The sequence below is a fragment of the Lissotriton vulgaris genome, chromosome 5, assembly GCF_964263255.1.
Source record: "Lissotriton vulgaris chromosome 5, aLisVul1.2, whole genome shotgun sequence".
In the NCBI taxonomy this organism is placed as follows: Eukaryota; Metazoa; Chordata; class Amphibia; order Caudata; family Salamandridae; genus Lissotriton; species Lissotriton vulgaris.
The window spans coordinates 229277933-229296288 of NC_141693.1; the positions used below are offsets into that span (position 1 = coordinate 229277933).

The 18356-nt window shown below is 51.5% G+C and overlaps 1 protein-coding gene across 1 annotated transcript; it reads right to left on the reverse strand.

The window, feature by feature from the left end:
- Nucleotides 1-15716: 15716 nt before the first annotated feature.
- On the reverse strand, nt 15717-17116 carry LOC147710553 (uncharacterized). Its single transcript, XM_086920025.1, has one exon. The coding sequence runs from the start codon at nt 17033-17035 to the stop codon at nt 16400-16402; it is 636 nt and encodes a 211-aa protein (XP_086776151.1). The 5' UTR covers nt 17036-17116; the 3' UTR covers nt 15717-16399.
- Nucleotides 17117-18356: the final 1240 nt, after the last annotated feature.

An 18356-nucleotide genomic window follows, 5' to 3' on the forward strand; every position in this document is an offset into this window, starting at 1 on the left:
CTCCAGTGCATGCTGCACTGGAATTAAGTTACGTACATCCTCTACAGAATCCTAAGAACACGGAAGTCAAGTCAAGACATAGTACAAAATATAAACATAAGAAGAACAATTCCACCCGGCCTCGTAAATGTTGTGCTTACTTACTTGACTCAGGGTGCGCCCTCTGTTAGCCTGTCTGAGCTTCACTGGGGATCGCGATTGTCCGACCAGGAGGGTGATTCCACTGCTCCTCGCGCAATAAACAGACCATGCAGTGTCAGCGTAAAAGGCCATTTTATTAGACCAGAACTGCGAAATCTGTACATAACAGTAAACATAAACAGGTAATAACATCAAACCCCCACTCACACTCCCCTCTCACTCGTTTCACTCGTTCCACCTCATCACAAAGCCCTAGAAGCTCCATACCATGCTTTATTCCTGCCCCTCAATCACTTGTCATCCAGCCCACTCCTTGCGTCCTGCCATTCATGCTTCTACCGCCATCCGAACTCCCCCCCCCAAGGGATGGGTGTGCCCGCTCTTGACCCCCCTTTCCCTTCAAGTACCGCCAACCAGTGAACCCCCTGTAGGGCGGTTCACTGCCCCACCCCCCTCAAAAGGCCTCCAGTCCACACCACACACGCCAGCATTCATTCCCTGCGACACCAGATAGCCTCATTCCACAACTTGCTCACCACATCTCTCATCTCCATCATGTAATAAGCATTGCCCAGCTGGGACAAGTGCACCCCGTCGTCCCTAAAAACTAACGGTTCCTCAAGTCTAATCCCTCCATGTGCAATTACTTTAATGTCCTTGTCACCACAGTAAAGTCTCATAGCCCTGTTGAGCTTCCTTCGTGCCTTTTCGATCGCCCCATGCTTCATTGCCCCTCTCCACACTTTCCTGGGGACCAACTCTGTCCAGGCAATGCAGGTCCCTGCAAGCCTGCCCTTCAACACATCCAGGTCCCGTTGCATGAGTTGCAAAAGTGCCAATCCGGACAGCTGTGCCAGGTCGTTTTCCCCCAGATGTATTATCAACAAGTCAGGGCATCCCCTCAGTGGGATCATCTTCGCGAGCCAGGGCAGTAGTGCCCCCATCGCATGTCACCTTTGCCCCACCATTGTACCTCGTGCAAGTGTCCTTTCAGTCCCAGGTTACGGCCGTAAACCTATTGCTCCGCATATTTGGATGCCCAATGCACGAAGGAGTGCCCAACAATCCATGTCACCGTCTTACTGCCCGGTCCACCCACGCAACCTACGAAGAAAAAGATGTTAGAAAACGGGAACAACAACCAGAATCAACCAACGCCCTGCCTGGGACCTCCTCATTTCCTCACATATCTATTGCAACAGCGCGACTTCCACCGCCCAATCCTCCTAATCCTGTCCCAGGACCACCCCAACCTGGCCGCAGCTGTCGCAGCCCCGATTCTGAAAGAGTGAGTCCCGAAACCAGATGCCTCCAGGCCCAATCTTCGCAAAGCCTTGCGCAACACCGCCAATAGCTGGCCTGCCATCAATCTCGCGCCAGATGCGTGACAAAAAATCTCCCCACGCGCCACACTCACCGTCCCCAGGAAAGTTTGCCATTCAACCACCGGGCATACCGCCCCGCCCTCCGTCTCAATCAGCCATACCCACTTACCCCTACCTAACCGATCAGTCTTCGAGCACCGCAACCAAATACCCAGGCGACCCCCATCCATCCGAATCTCCTCAAACAACCTGCCAGCCAGTCTCCTTGTACCCAACAACTCAGACACCCGGAACGCCCCGAAAAACATCCACACCATACACAAACGGAAAAGGCCAACCTCAACCAGGTCGTAACAACATTCCGGCAACACCCCAACCAGCCGGACCAAGAGCTCAAAAGTAACCCCCTCCCGCAGCCTGCCCCCCCCCCACTCCCGCGCTCCCTGCCCAACCCCACAACATCCTGCTCACAATCACATCTTTGGTCGGATCAAACACCAGAAACAGGACACAGTAAAAGGATATCCCTGCCAATTTACCAGAAATCGTAGCCGCAGTCAAACCCCTGTCAATACAAACCAACACAAAACGTCTCAGCCCTCGTCGACTCAGCACACACTACACTATCCAGATTCCAGCCCATGAAAGCACTAAATTCAGACCATGCCAAACGATATGTCCTCCTTGTGGTCTCTGCAAGTGAACCTTCCACCAGTCCAATCATCCTCACTCCCCCAAGGCCCAGATGCCGGCCGGCAGCTCGGTCTTGCATGTGTCCACTCCCGGTGCCAGGTGCCGGAACCGCTGCCACTGCCAACGAGACAAAGCATCCGCAATGTCATTATTCGCACCAGGGACATGCTTCGCCCGAAACACCACATTCAACCGCAGACAAGCCAACATGAACCTCCACAACAGCCGCAGCACTCTCAGGTCCCTCGCCCTCTGATGATTCACCAGCTCCACCACCGTCATGTTGTCCACATGAAAGAGCACAGACCTGTTTCGAAAGTCCTCCCCCCACACTTCCAGAGCCACCAGCAAAGGGAAGAATTCCAAGAAAGCAATGCTCCTCCCTTGCTTGAGCCACGGAGCCGGCCAGCTCTCCGCACACCACCTTCCGTCCCAGAAAACACCAAACCCCGCTGAACCAGCTGCATCAGAGTAAATTTGGCATTGCCAGACCGCCCTCTCCTCATCAAAGTCCAGGGACACACCGTTAAAGTCCTGCAAGAATGTAATCCAGGTCCTCAAGTCTTCCCTCACTCCCATGGAAATCCTGACCCTGTGATGTGGAAGCACTGCCCCCGACATGGCCATGCCGAACCGCCTGCATAACGTCCGCCCTGCGCGCACTACCCTACATGCAAAGTTAAGGAAACCCAGCAGTTTCTGAACCGCTCGCAAAGGAATCCGTTTCTCCCCAACCGCCCAGTCCAGACAAGCCAGTATCTCCGCCACTTTGGCCGCAGGGAGGCGTGCCAGCCACTGCACCGAGTCCAGTTCGATCCCCAGGAACATGAGGCAACAGCTGGGACCAGCCGTCTTCTCCGGCGCCAGAGGCACCCCAAACTGGAGGGCCATCTCCTGGAATCGCGACAGGGCCCTGGCGCAATCCCCGGAACCAACCCTCCCCAGGAAGAGGAAATCATCCAAGTAGTGAGTGACCTCACGGCACCCACTGACTCGCACCATGACCCACTGCAGGAAAGTGCTGAAGAGCTCGAAAAGAGCACAGGAGATGGCGCACCCTATGGGCAAAACCTTGTCCACGTAGATGGCCCCCCCAAACTGCATGCCCAAGAGCGAGAAATACGCCGGGTGAAAAGGCAGTAGACGGAAGTCTGACTTGATGTCACATTTCCCCAATTCAGCCCCCGTCCCACACATCCTCACCAGCCGGATCGCATCGCCCACCGACACATAGAGCACTCTAGAATCTTCTTCTGCAATAAAATCGTTTACCGACTGGCCCTCCGGCCATGATAGATGGTGTATCATCCTGAACTCCCCTTCCTCCTTCTTCGGCACCACCCCCAACGGAGAGACGATCAAATCCTCCAAAGGCCAGTCAGTAAACCGGCCAGCCATCCTACCTTCCTCAACTTCCTTCTTCAACTTAGCAGACACTACACTCGGCAATTCCTTCGCAGACCTCAAGTTATCGGCCCAACGGCACTCCCTGGGACCTTGGTAGCCCACTCGAAAGCCCTCCGTGAAACCCCAAAAAAGACGCGCCGCCGCCTCCTGGTCCGGGTAGCACGAGAGCCACGGGGCCATCGCCTCCACCCTAACCGGTGTAGGCACCCTTCGGTCCAGGGTGGCCCCGCCCTCTAGCGTTCCTCCACTGCTCCGAGGGTGTGGTGAGGGTGAGGCACTGAGTAAGGGCATGCTTTCCGCCGCATTTTGAGCACTCGTGCTTGAATTTACAGGGGTACCGGGAACAATACCCCTTGTTGTAGCTCCAACAGGTCCCTGTGGCATATCCCCCTGGCTTGGACTGCTGCCCCGAGACAATGGAGTTGGGCACAGTTCCACCCCCTGCCCCGCTTTGGGCGGGACGCGGCGGAAAAGACCAATACATGACCGGCAGCCCGCTGGCCGTGTGCGTGGACGCAGTGGAGTGCGTAGACGCCATCCACTGAACCCACAGTTCCTGATCAACCTCCCGCCAACACTTTTCTGGATTCGCGCTGACCCTGGCTCTAAACTCCTCATCATAGCTCAGCCAGGCGAAACCCCCGAACTGCATCTGGGCCTTACGAATAATGTCCATGTATTTGAAAAGCGCTATCGCCCTGTCCAAATACTACTGGCAGTAAACACTGGCATAAATAAGGAACGCAGACGTCCAGTTTTCCATAGTCACTGGCACCCTGGGGCGCCTCGTCAGTTCTCACTCCTCCTCCTTGGACCCCTCCTTCGCCTGCACCTCTCTGTGTAGCAACCTAAAGACATCCACAAATTCAAGCTTCCAAATCCGTTCCTTGAGTTTCTCAGACAGATGCGAACCCAATGGCATAGCCAGCCCCATATATGGCAGCTTTTTAGGCACCTTCACTCCCTTCTCCTCTTTCCCCTCACTTTTGTCCATCTGCACCCCCAAAGTCACCGACTTACCGTCCACCTTATCATCCGCAGGTGGACCGCCCGATGGCTTCTCCCTCTCCCTTACTGAGGCCTCGCCAACTCCCACCGACCTGCAAGTCCTCTTACGCCCCACCCCACCCCGGGGACCGTCATCCCAGGCTGCCCACCAGGCTCCCTCACCTGTGAGTGTCTCGTTCCGAACCCTGGGTTGTCCTTTGGGCGCCGCCACCTGGACCGCTGCCGTCCTGGCCTTCGTCCTCGTCGCCGCCGGGGCCTGCAAAACACCACGGTCGCTGTTGTCCGCACCGCCCCCTACGCCTTCCAAGTCATCCCACACCTCCCCGTCCTCCAGCTCATCACTCTCCGCACCATAATCCAGTTCAAGCACCGGTTCCAGATCCACCCCCACACTCTCCACCTCCTTCACAGCTCTCTTCACACCCTTCTGCACACCCCCACGCACACGCATGCCAGTCTACACACGTGCCGCAGAAGCCCGAGCCCTCGGTGGAGGGACAGCTGCCGCAGACTGCCCTACTGCTTCTGTCCTGCATCTCGGAGCGGTCTTGCGCCCCGCCAGGCACCCCCGGGATCTGCCGACAGCCGCCGGCTTGGATCCCCTCCCGCCCCTCAGGTCGCTCCAGCCTGAGTGGGCCCCAGCACCATCGGGCCTCAAAGCCGTCCTGGCCGTCCCTACTCCTGCCATGACCTTCTGCGGGGGGTGGACCTGCACTGACTTCCTGGCCCTGACTCTCCTCAGCTCTTCCTACAGCTCCGCTTCCCTTTCCTCCTCAGAGGTCGGGGTGGGCGGGCCCTCTATCTCATGGCCCCACACAGCACCCACTCTGGCCCTAGTCTGCTCGGCCCACCTAACCTCCTGGATCTGTTCCAGGATCCTCTCTCCCCTAGCCCTGTCCTCCCAAGAAGTGGCGCCCCAGATCTGGTGGGGCGGGGGCGGACAGTAGCTGAAGAATTCAGCCCCCGGGGGAAGAAACCCACCTGTGACAAACCAGGGACCCAACCAGGCCCCCCCTCCCGCTGAGACCAGGGCGGATGACTCGCCTCGGTCCCCCAGGTCCCCCACCCCCACCTGTCTTGCCGGGGCAGGAGTGCCTGCCCTGGAACTGGTGGACAGGTCGATGGGGGCCTCAACATTCTGCCCCACGTCCTCCCTCACAGCGTCCCCAGTCAAGTCCATCCCAAGGGAGGAGGGGTCAGCCTGCCCATCTAAAACCGGGATCACAGGTGGACACCTGAGGCCCCCTCCAATCCCAGAGCCTGCCCAGTGAGGCTGTCTACCTGCCCCTCACCCTGCACAGCACCGGCCGGCACATGCTCAGGCCCTAGGAGCTGAGGCGCGGGAGGCGCGGCCCTCACAGCAGCCCCCGAGGCCCCAGGCAAAAACTCGAGCGGGGGGAAGGCCCGTGGGGGCAGGCTCCTGCGCTTCCCACCCCTCGCCGGGTCCTTGGGTGCTCCGCCCCCCTCCGCTCGCTACCAGGCCCCCGCGCGTCAGGTTCGTCCTCCTGACAGGCCACGACCGCAGCCTTCACCCCGGCCGAGGCAGCGCGTGTGCCCCTGGTGGCCCCCACCCATGCCTGCTCCAACACTCCCGGCTGGATGAGATCCTCCCGCCCGGCCCCGCGCCAGCAGCAACAGGGCCTCCCGTACCTCTTCCGCCGAAACTCCCGACATCCTGCGTCCACACGCGACCGACGTGAGAAGAACTAAGCCTGCTGCAGTTGGACAGCCACGCGACGATGTGCAACTCCCGAAAATCACCCCCGGCCTACTCTTACACTGACCCTGACCTGATCACACTATCCCTTTCTTGAACCCTCCCGGTGGTGCCAGGCGCAGGAAGAGGAAGTTCCCTTCCTCCCCTGCGCCTATATACCCACCCCCTAACTCCTCCCCTTCCCCTACCTGGCCTATCCTGCGCGAAAGACCCCGGGGGAAGACTAGTCTGCAACTGTGCTTCCCCCGGGGCCCGGCATAGCTGCACCTCCGCTCTCCCAGCCGCAGCAACTGCGCGGGCCAACTCCACTACTTGATGCGCTCCGGCGGGGGTGGGCCCCGTGCTGAGAGCTCAGCTGAGTTCTTCCGCTTGTGCTCCTAGCTGCAAACAGGGTCCCGCCCAGGCCCTAATGAGGATTGGTCAAATTAAACCTCAGTCCTGACGTGACCGTGCGTGAGGTCAGCAAATTTGCGCAAAGGCAGCGATTAAACTATTGCAGCTATCCTAGGCCATAGGGAGCTGTCTCAGACAGCCCTCATGCCCGTTACTCCTTCAAAGCGCGCTGCTTGCTAACAAAATTGTCACTGTCTGGTGCTTTAGCTTAAGTGTCATGCCTGATGCGTGATTCTTGGCAGGGGTCAGCTGCAGTGCCGTGCGGCCGCCTCAAAGATAGAGCCGCCTGGGGCGGACCGCCCCCCCCGCCCCCCCCCCCCTAGCTACGCTCCGCCACCTAACACTTTGTTTTGAGTTCCATAAAGCAATGATGGCATGATGACAACAGCCTGGAGTGAGGTCCTAAGCGATTCCCTCAATGAGGGTTGGAAGAGGGTGTGACTTAGACAGACTCCAATCTGGACGCACTATACAGTGCTCCTTTTCCCCTTGCACTTACCGAGGGGGCGGTACCTGCTGATGTCGCACGAGCTGCAGGGTCCGGAACTCGATCTACCAAGAAGAGCTGTTTCACCGCGGACCACCAGGTCAGCAGTCAGGCGCGTGAGAGGCGAGGGAAGCGGCTTCTGTGTGCACAGGGCCGCCAAATCCTGCCAGGGCGCCGCCACTCCAGTGATACTTCCGATCCGATCCTCGTCGTGGCGGCCCCTGGGTTTGGCGGCCCTGTGCAGGTGCACAGTTTGCACATGCCTTGGGCCGGCCCTGACAGTGGTCCCACTGCCCGACATCCTAATGGACCCCTAAGTCTTCTAACATTTTACTAGGATGCCCATGGCAAGCAAACCATCTGGAGAAGGGAATATAATGGGAACTATCACATCCGTACCAGCCACATCCCTAGGAGCAAATTTAATGGAGGTTCTGTCAATTTCGAACCAAAAAAACTACCTACAGGGACAAAAAGACTAACATCGAGAGGCACAACACATCCAGCAAGAGGAATGCTCAAAGGCGGGATCACAAACATCAATTGAAAGTCAAATGATCAGCATGGCTTGTGACCCACCTAAAGGCGAACCGCACGAAGGAAAGATGTACTCACAGACTGCTAGGGAAAATACAGTAAATCTTGCTCTCATCAATAGCAAATGGAATATTCTATTCCAGCCTCTGAATATATAAAAGGGTAAGCATGATACTCTCAACTGGGCAAATCTATTGAGGCTCTTCCAATACATACCGTCAATTAGGTGAAGACATGGTTAGGGTACAATTTGCAACCGAAGAGTACAACAATAACCAGGAAAACACCATAGTGACATGGAAGAGTCATCACAAATTCGAAGCAGTCCGGGAAAAAGAAAGCTTTGAAAATTGGGGCATAGAAATTCAAGAGCTAAAGCTTTCACATACCAGCAACCAGGCACCAAAGTCATGGCAGACCATCAGGGGGGATTTTGATGCACATAAAACATGTAAAAGATCCCACAACAAGGAAAATAGAAACATATTCAGAAATGTTGCAGGCATTCATAGTGGGAGGAAAAGAGGACAAGGAAGGAGGATCTTCCCTGTTGATAACAAATGCTTATCTCAGTGTTCAGGGTCAGGCAACATTGGGGCTACAAGATCCACGATTGCCGCAATAGAGGAAATCCTATGCACACATCATTCATTCGCCAAGGTGATCATGGACGACTTAAACCTCCATCATTGAGGAACGGAGGAAAATGAAACAAAGTATCTAACAAGCTCGGAAAAATCCTTCAATGATTTACAAATTTATAATTTTAAGTACGCTGAGGCATTAGACAAAAATCTAAATCCAAATTCACCAGAACTGCTTACATACAACAACCATACAATTGATTGTATCTTCCTGTGCAATCATCTTAGTCATAAAATAGCTTATTTTACAATGGTGACGCATGAAACAAGCGACCATGCAGCCCTTCGAGTGGAACGAAGTATCAACACCGAACAAAGCAAACAGGTCATAACTCAAGCACATTCCAGAGGCATCGAGGAACACTCATTAATCAGGAGGATAAGATCGATTTAGCAGAAAGCTGCATTACTAACATCATGGAAAGACGAACAGGAATATACAAGTAAAGATTGTGGTGTCGAATACACTATCAAAAACTGGCAAGCATGGACCTCTGCCATGAAAACAGCCCTCTGGGGAGGAGCAGAGACCACCTAAAGAGCAAACACTCCACGTGTCATGCAAACCTGGCAAGACAACAAAAAACTAAGAGAACTAACCCGGGACCTGAAATAGGCATAAAAGGAACTACCGGAACACCAGAATAGAGACCCCTAAGGACAGGTGCAGAGAAGTCAACTTGGAATGAAACAGTTAATATGGAATTTAAACAGAAGAATCTCGAGGAAGAATGTATCAAAATCCATGAGCTATCCAAGAACCATAAACACTGTCAGTTCTGGCAATCCATTGCCAGGTTGGAAAATGACAAAGCGGATCGACGTAGCTCTGTACCCGCCGAGGTATGGATTAGTCACGAAGCTACTATCTACATAGAAAGTAACGGAGGCGTCCAGCAGGCGGGCTTAGAGGAGCTCCCAGTTGAGCATGTAAATGGTGATGAAGAGCCTAGGTAAGAAACTGGAGGCAAAGATGAAGATGGCCCCACCGTGCAGAAGATAAGAAAAAAGATAATAAAAGATGGACCCGGGCCTCAAGGGGCTTCTAGGAGGAATGTTCAGAGAAGACGCGGTGTATTGGGGTGGAATTCTATCCACCCTATTCACTGAATGCCGCCTGCAAGCCAATGTCCCGCGTTCATGGCGTGGCTCACTGCTGCAACCTACATACAAGAAAGAAGAAAACACAGAGCCAAAAAACTATAGAGTGATTGCCCTCTGGACATCGAAGGTTAAGCTTACGCTAGCACCCTACTGACAGAGCTAAACAGGTTGATTAAAGACAAAGGAATGCACCCTCCCTCTCAAACAGGGATTCGCAATGGAGGTTCGACAATTGACAACATAGTGGCCATTTCTTATTTGAGGCAGCAAGCTAACATCAAAAATAAAAAACAGTCTATGCCTAATTTGTCGACTATTTTGGAGCATTCAATGGGGTCTCTCGACACAAGCTTTGGAATAAGCTAAGAAACTGGGACATTGGAGCAGCCCTCTTGAACGCCATCATCTCTCTTTATAGCAAAACCTGGATAAAAGTCAAATTAGTAAGGATGGGCGTAGTGGGGATATGCGGAGTGCTACAGAGGGAGGAACAATCTCCGCACACTCCATGTAGCCCGACTAAGTGCCGCCCGCCTCCCTCCCACCCTATTAACAATTAAATTAGAGGTGTAAAAACTATTTAAAAGTAAGGGAAACGTCTTACCTGAGATGTGGCGTCCCCGAGGTTCCCTCTTCCTCCTTCATTGCCGACTTCTTCATCAAAACTGCGACTACGTGGGGTCGCGCATGCGCAGTTTTGATGCTGAAGACACAATGAAGGCTTAAAAGGGAGCCCCGGGATGCCGCATCTCTCAGGTAAGACATTTCCCTTACTTATACATTGTTTTTACACCCCTAATTTAATTATTAATAGGGCGGGAGGGAGGCGGGGGCTAGTGTCAACTCCGCTCCGCCGCGGAGTGTGTGGGGTGCTGCCTACTCCACCTATTCCGCAAAACACGGAGTAGGCAAGATTCCACAAATTCCGTGGGGGAGTGGAGCTCTCCACCCACCACAACACATTAGTAGTCAACACAAAAACAACAAAAATGCTTTACAGACCGGGGTCTAAAGCAGGGCTGTGTTCTTGCCCCAATGCTTTTTAATTTATAGACAGCAGATCTAGGGAAGATGCCACAAAATGCCAACCTCTCCAGTCCCAAAATAGGCCTCAGCAAGTTTCAAATATTGCAAAATGCAGATGACCTGGTTGTGATGGCGCATACTAAAATTTGCCTCCAAAGGGGTCTAAATGCTCTCAACATCTATAATTCGGCCAAAGAACTGGTCATAAACTCACACAAGACTAAAGTTATGATATTTGGTCATTGTGCAAAAAAAGCACTACTCAAATGGAAAGTGGACAATGAGATAATTTCTACCACAAATTCATATAACTATCTGGGGGTATGAATCAGCGATACGGGGAAAGCATCCTTACACCTACAAAAAAGGCACTCAAAAGCGCAATTACAGTTTCCACTCTCTGTAAATTCCACAAGAAATTGCAAATTCCAACATCAGTTCAAATAAGAAGAGTGATACAGTCGAAAATATGGGCAATAGCTGGCTATGCACAGCAGGCGTTCCCAGGCAAAATGGACATAAAACTAGAGAAATCACAATGCCAGGCGTACAAACGTATATTTCAGCTACCAAAATACACCGGAAGCAGCCTGATCGGCTGGAGTTCGGTCTGGTGTAAAAACACAATAAATGCCTAGGAAAGTAGGTGAAATATTATCAAGTGCTGAATGCACCAATTGGAAGCCTAAAGAGCATGCTAAAGCCCATTTACGAAGAGAAAACCAACCCATGGATCAGCTATATTCAGGAAACTGTTGAATGAATCATTGGGTCTGGCAACAGAAAACTGGGAACGAGAGGGCCTAAGCTACATGGCAATTAACAATGCTCTCAACAAACATATCTACCAACCGTCATGACCACGCCCTCGATTGGAATGTCCAGCACTGCAGCAGAATTTGCACCGCAGCGAAGAGGATACTAAATCTGGAAGTCTTAAATCCACCTCATGCCTCTTTGATCCACTATGAGCCATTAAAGACAAAAGGAAACGGTAGTAAGGGATACTTAAGAGCCGCTTATTCTTTTGTACGTATTGAGTGAAAGCGCACATTGAGAAGAGGCTGCCAGTTGTGGCTCCGGAGGATGGTCACCTATTATAGTGATCAGAAGAGATTTGTGAAAATTGGAATACATATTACATAGTGAACTTTTGGCTACGTATGTTCAGTGACTGTGATTTGTCCTGCAAAAGTGGGAGAGCAATTGAAAGTATTTAGTTGAGGACTCCAGTATTAAATGGATTGGCGCCCACAGAGATTTTTTAAGTATGGGTAGAATATGATCCTGAGACTACAGTGACCGGTATAAAGACTCTTAAAGTGTGAGATTTGCCGTGAGGAAACCCCATCTGGGGTGAAACGCGTTGGCTGTGTCATTTCATCACTTTACGCGATCAGTGGTCCAAGAAACCATTAAAGGATCATCTTTTGAAATCACTGAAGAGTCCGGATTGACTGATGTTGTGTGCATTTATGCTTTAAATAATATCCATGTTGCCTCTGTGCATCTTGTACCACTACCAGCCATTCCCTGCCCCATTATCTCACTCTTGCAGGAACCTGCTTTCTCCCTTGGTGACAGGTGTGCCCTCTTTCTCTTCCTCAGTCTTCCCGCTTTGTTTGATTTCCTTCTTTTTCACTCGGTTAATATGTATTCTGGATAAAAAGTGCTGGTCCCCTAAAATAAGTGCAGATGACCGGCTCTAATTAAGCACTGCATGTGGCTGAGCCTGGCTCTGGCTAGTATCAATAGGGCATGGTTTTTGTCTGCCGCTGAGGCTGGAAAACTGCTGTTTTACTTTGAACCTATAATTTGGGAGATCAGCAATAGGTGTATGTATGGAAAGAGTGCCCCTCCCTGGATGGGGTGTGTATGTTACACAAGTCTCTTCTTACATGTGGGGCTTTAGGAAGATGGAGAGTGAAGATGCACTATGCAAAACCAAGACACGCAGAAAGGAGCTTTGAAGGTGGACATTGTGGGTCTGTAGTCATGTGATGATAAAGCGTACCCTGCGTGGGTTCAAATACCTTCAACGAAACTCTTCTGCTAACAAACAAAAGGGATTTTCTGCATTGCATGCAAGCGAGGCTCACAGTGGGGAAAACTCGCCAAATCCTGTTTGGCTGATGTAGCAAACACACAGGAGGAAGACAGGGCTTAATTTGAGACGGTGGTGTCCGGTGCTCAACACTGGCAATTAATTGTCATCACCACACTTATGACACTCTGACGCATGGCGGTGTTGCTCATCTAATTTAGGGATGAGCAGAACAACGGTTGTTTATGAATACAATATACATAAAAAATTACTAATACCTGCCTCCCAGGCCATTCCTTTAGCTTTGGGGACTTGGTATAATTTGAATTGTCACACTTGCAGGCCAGGGAGATGGTTAGTAGTTGTTTTGGTACCCTCATTGGCAGTCATGACGGGGCAATGGGTGGTGCAAACTGCAGGGGCCTCCTGGTCAGGGCCCTGGCACTTAGTATTTTATGAATTAGGCACTGGGTGACCTGCACAGCTCGCAGATAAGTGGGGCTGTGAGCATTACACCCACTGCCCATTACTCAGTGAATGACCCTAATGCTGGGAGTATTTGCTCAAGTTGTGTGCATAAGCAATACTACGATCGATTGTACAGTTCTAAAGCCCAATTTGGAAAGGTTTTTTAGTTCTGGCATTAACTAAGACTTTTTATTTGTTCATTCTTCTATCTTCATCTATTGATCTCAGCAGAGGCAATCCCATATTGCCTCTGCCCATCACAGGACACAGGGCGAGCCCACTTCAGCCATTGGTTTACCAGACTGAGGGGCTGCATTCTGTTCTTGTACAATGTGCAGAGCAGACCTGGGGGCCCCCTGAAAGGCTGGGGCCCTGGGCCAAAGCCCACTTTGCCCATGCCTTATAAGGTCTCTGAAAGGTGGGAAAGAAGGAGGAAGACAATGACGGAAAGGTAAAGGAAGAGAGATAAAGAGGCAAAGAGGGTCTGGTGGTGGATGAAAGAGACATCAGGTCCTTCCACAGCGCCAGTCGTGAGTTTCTATTGAAAACGTTGGACCCCAGGACTTATTATTTTACAAATTAAGCAGGAGGGTTATTCTTGAGTTTCCAGCAGTGAGAAAACTTACATAAAGAGTTTTGTGAACCTCGTCCTTTGGGAGTGGGACATCCCTCACAGCAACTACTACAGGTACAGAGGCACATCAGGGGAACAGTGGGGATACCAAACCCTCAATATAATTGCAAATTGGGTTTGTGATCGTTTGACTTATCATGTTTTAGTCCGAACTTTGCTTGAGAGAAAGTGTTTTATTCGAAAGAGAGTGTGTTTTATATGAGAGAGAGTAAGAGGCTGTGCCTGTGTGAAACCATGGAGTAATGGGTTCGTTTAGAGATATTCGGATGAGCATCATGTCGGCTGCACATTACTGAAAGGATGCCCCTTAACTGTGAAACGGTACATCGCCCACTCTTAAAACTACCACACCGTTGAGCCTCACACAGGTCCAAACATGTCGATGATTGTTGAACGTTTTTGAGAAAAGTTTGGACTTTATTGAACTCAAGCTGTGAGCCGTAATGCTGTTAAAAAACTTGATTGAAAGCATTACAATAACACGTTTGTTGCTCAGTGATTCTTTTGTGCAAATGTCTTGTCTCCGCACATTATATACGGAACGTTCCACACCAATTATTTTACTAACCTAACAGTCGTGGGGTCCATCCCAGCAGCTCTGAGCTTCTTCACACCCACCTATGCCAAAGATCACACTGGTGAGTCCAACATAGTAAGGAGTAGGTCAGTGGTTGTTGAGCGTTCATGAGAGCGGTCCGTTTTTGTTTGGCAAAGGACAAAGAGGTGCAGCTATAATTATAGTATTTATATGTCTTTATTCTGAATTCTAGTTAAACAGCGGGGTAGATTTACAAGCACCTTGCGCCACTTTTGCGTCACTTTTCCCATGTTTAAAGTGACGCTAAAGTGGCGCAAGGGCTTGTAAATCTGCCACAGGATCTTTTCTCAGTGAGTGCTGTGACTGAAGTAAAACCTCTAAATATCGGGACATGTTGGTGCGTGAGTGGACGTTCCCTTCTCCCAGGTTTGGTGGGCTCTCCCTCCGAAGGCAGATCTCCTGAGCTGCCCGTGACTCTCGCTGGGCTCAGCACTTCCCCTCCCCAGACACACGGGAGCACTTTGCAGCCGGCAGCTACCACTACACCTTCCCCGGGCAGGCTTGGACTGGTGCAGGGATAAAGATTATGTCGGCCTAGAAACAGCTGCAGGCGGGTCACTGTCGGGGGACGGAGCAGTGTTTTGTGCGCATAGAAGTTTATTGAAAGCTATACAGTTCACGCATAGTTGCCGAGCAGTGGTGGGGTATGAATGAATGGATCCCCACCTTCTAATGACACTCGACATATTTACAGTTACATTTCGCGGGTAATTGCAAATCTCAGACACATGAAAAGTAAGTGGTTTACGCATAATCACACGTTGTTGAATATTGGAGCTGGATTACAACCCAGGAAAAAAAAACAGATCCCCAGACTCCAACATTGCTAGCCTGGCCATTGGGGCACGTGTCCGCCAAGCTGTTCCTCGTTTCACCCCTCAATGAAGTTTAAGGAGGACCCCTCATTCTAACCAGTCGCAGTGGTACTAACCTTTGTGTCTCTCGCCCCTCACTAGCTGGGGTGGGCAAGGGGGGGGTGAGGGGTGGGGGGGGGGGGGGGGGGGGGTTGGCGTCTGTGCATAGGATCCAACGTTTGTGCTGAACATTGCAGTGGCTGGTTAAACTAATTCTGCAAACATTCTGTGGTGCCAAATAAAGGCCTAGGCCCCGAGGGGGTAAATGTATCGGTTGGAAATATATGCACGTATGTAACTCACCCGCAGACTTCCTTTTGAAAAGGACGAGTTTCACTCTAGAATAAAGCCCTAGATTTGATTTACATTGGAGGCCAAAAGCGCCCCCTCCCTTCCCCCTTGAATTTGCAAGAGGCTTTCATCCGACGTACTCAGATTCTTGTAATCTGAGCTAGTGCCAACAGTAATAGATGCTGCTGGCAAAACACTCTGGGTCCCTCGGCACTCAATGCACTGACTGCTTTTACAAGGCACTGTGTGCGCATCCCCGCAGCTGTTTCAACTGAAAAGAAAACGTGTCAACAAAGAAAATAACCAAGAACGGTGCTTAAACAATGAACACTATTGAGCCAGAAGTGCAATTTCAAAATAATTTATTAACATATTCAACATGGGATGTTATTTAGTCAAATAACTTTCAACATAAATAATTTCTCAGTTTCATAATTTAAATGCATAAATATAACAGGTTACTTGCCATTTGTTTTTCAAACACAATAACAAAATACTTCTTAAATAAATAACAACGTAGTGTTTCGGTCGAGGAACATATTACATGTTCATGTACTTCATAAAAAACGAGAACTTTGTGAGGAAAAGCAGAACACGTTTTCAAACAAGCACTTTTCTTCATTGCTTCTAAAAACGGTAGTGTTTCACGACAATTAGAGCAATAACTTTAAATATTAAATACACATTAATAGTTTGACCATCAGTCATATCATAAAACGTATCGTTTTGTTCAATCAAGTAATCAGAGCAAATTCACATTCTTTCTTCTCAAGAGCATCTGTGACATGCGGCCGGACAGTCAGTTTCATGTCACTTCACTGAAGAGTCACTTCAAGTTTAGAGTCCTTCTGGCCTTGTTAAGGCATACGTAAGAAACCCCACCATGGGATTAAGTCCTGTAGAGCAGAGCTGGCAGGTACCCGCACGGCATCACGGCTGGCAGGAGTTACCAGGTGCCCACGGCTGTCAGAGAGCCCTCAGGGCAGTGCAGCCCCTGGCACAAGTTCATCTAGTCCGACTCTCCCACCTCAGAAGGTGAGGAGCATCGGCCTGAGGGGGCGGCAGGTCAGGTTGAGGGTCTGCGATGCTTCTTCCTGCAGGGTCTGGTGCAGGGTGGGTGCTACATACAGGACTGATGGTGATGCCAGCAGGACAGATGCATGATCAGGCATGGATACTGCCCCCTGCAGGAGTTCCTTCATGGCTGCAACGGGTCCCTCTCGGAGCTGGTCCTGCAGGCTCGATGCTGGTCCCTGCAGAGCTGAAGCGAGTCCCTGCGGCCTTGGTGCCGGTCCCTGCAGGCTGAAGGTCGCCTCGTCGCCCTCCTCCAGGCACACCTGCACAAACACCACCAGGCACAGCACGTAGAGCCAGCGCAGCGCCGGGTTGCGCTCCTCGGGCGGCATGTAGCGGTTGCGCGTCTGGAACGAGTAAAGCACCTTGCGGGGCCTCTTGGTGCGGGACCGCCGCGGGGGCTTGGCCGTGGAGGCCGTCGGCAGCGCTTCGACGTCAAAGGTGAAAATCTCGGGCAGGCTGCTCCGGGCGGGCATGTGGGGCGCCCGGGGCAGGGAGAGCGTCGGTCCCCGGGAGAGCTGCCCGGGTGCAGACAGGGTCAGCGCTGCGGGCCTCTTGTGCATGGTGCGCTCTGTGGACTGTTGGCACATGCTCTCTTGATCCAGCGCTTGCTTTTGTGTCTCGAGCGCCGACTGTTCTCAGCCAATCGGGACAGAGCGCTTGAATCTTTGAGAGGAGCTGTGAATGCCTGCGAACGCTCCGCCGCCTCATATATAGAGAGTTTGTCTGACACGTCAAACTCCGCCCCCAATGCGCACGCCCACCGTGACGTCTCATCGGACCTCCTCTGTGTATTTTCCAGGCTGAGGAAATTCCCGGGCAGCGAGCCCGTGCTGTGTTTTAGGGCCATTGGGTGAATAAATGATTTGCCGAGGATGTGGAGCATCTTTGGACCTTGCCGAGACTCGAAACCATTTCGCCAGCTCCGAGGTCGACGCCCTAGCCGTTAAGCCACATTCTCTCCTCTGTTGCTGCTCCCTTCAATCCCTGCTGCTCTTTATATCTGTAAAATAATTCAGCCAAATAAACATACCGCAGCTGTTAATCAAAGATCACAAGTGCAGCAAGACAACTGCGAACCAATGTGCCACTTGGACACGAACAAATTATAAACTAAGAATTGTGTTTTGTGATAAACGAGAGAGCGTGCAGCGCAGTGTGTAACCAGGAAACCTGAACTCCAATCTTATCTTCTTTTTAGTTTTAAAAACCGTGTATTCCTATGCAAATACCATGATTTACAATGCCTAATGTTCAGTTAGTGTCAAATTTGAGAGGACTTTACAGTACTGCGATTCAGGAGGAGGTGTTGTGCATGCAAAAACATAACTCTTGTATGGTTTACTGGACGATAATGTAGATCCGTTTTTTAAAAACACTACAAAGTATATATAAATATAAAGTGCATATGCCAAATCGGCGTGTCTCATGGTTCACTAATGGCATCGTCGCCAAAGATTGTGGGTTTTGAACGCTTGCTTAGAAATGTACTTTTGGCAAATGTCACTTAATGCAGTGAAGTCAGAGAGTGGGGCGGGGCGGGGAGAGAGTGTGGATTTGGTGGACCTGATGCGAGTGTGCAGGGAGAAAGCGGGGTTGAGCCGGCTGGAGCCCCTAGGGGGTGGCCGGGAGTTCCAGGAGGCTGGTGCGGGGTAGTCTGAGGAGGAGGGGAAGATATGGGAGGAGGGGGGGAATCGAGTAACGTTGTTGACAGTGTGTTGCAGGTACGGTCACGGCAGGACGCGCCCAGAGTGACGGACCCCTCAGCTCGACTGGTTAGGCGACGGGATCCGGCTCGGACGCCGACCTTGACGCCAGGTAAGGTTGGAGACGGAGTGGGGAGTGGCAAGAGGCGCTGCGTGCAGGTGTCGGTGGGGACGGGCACCGGGGTGATGAGTGGCGGCTGATGAA

Bases quoted from the DNA above. Each gene is read 5' to 3' on its own strand.
- LOC147710553 (XM_086920025.1), bottom strand. From the start codon at position 17,035: ATGTGCCAACAGTCCACAGAGCGCACCATGCACAAGAGGCCCGCAGCG.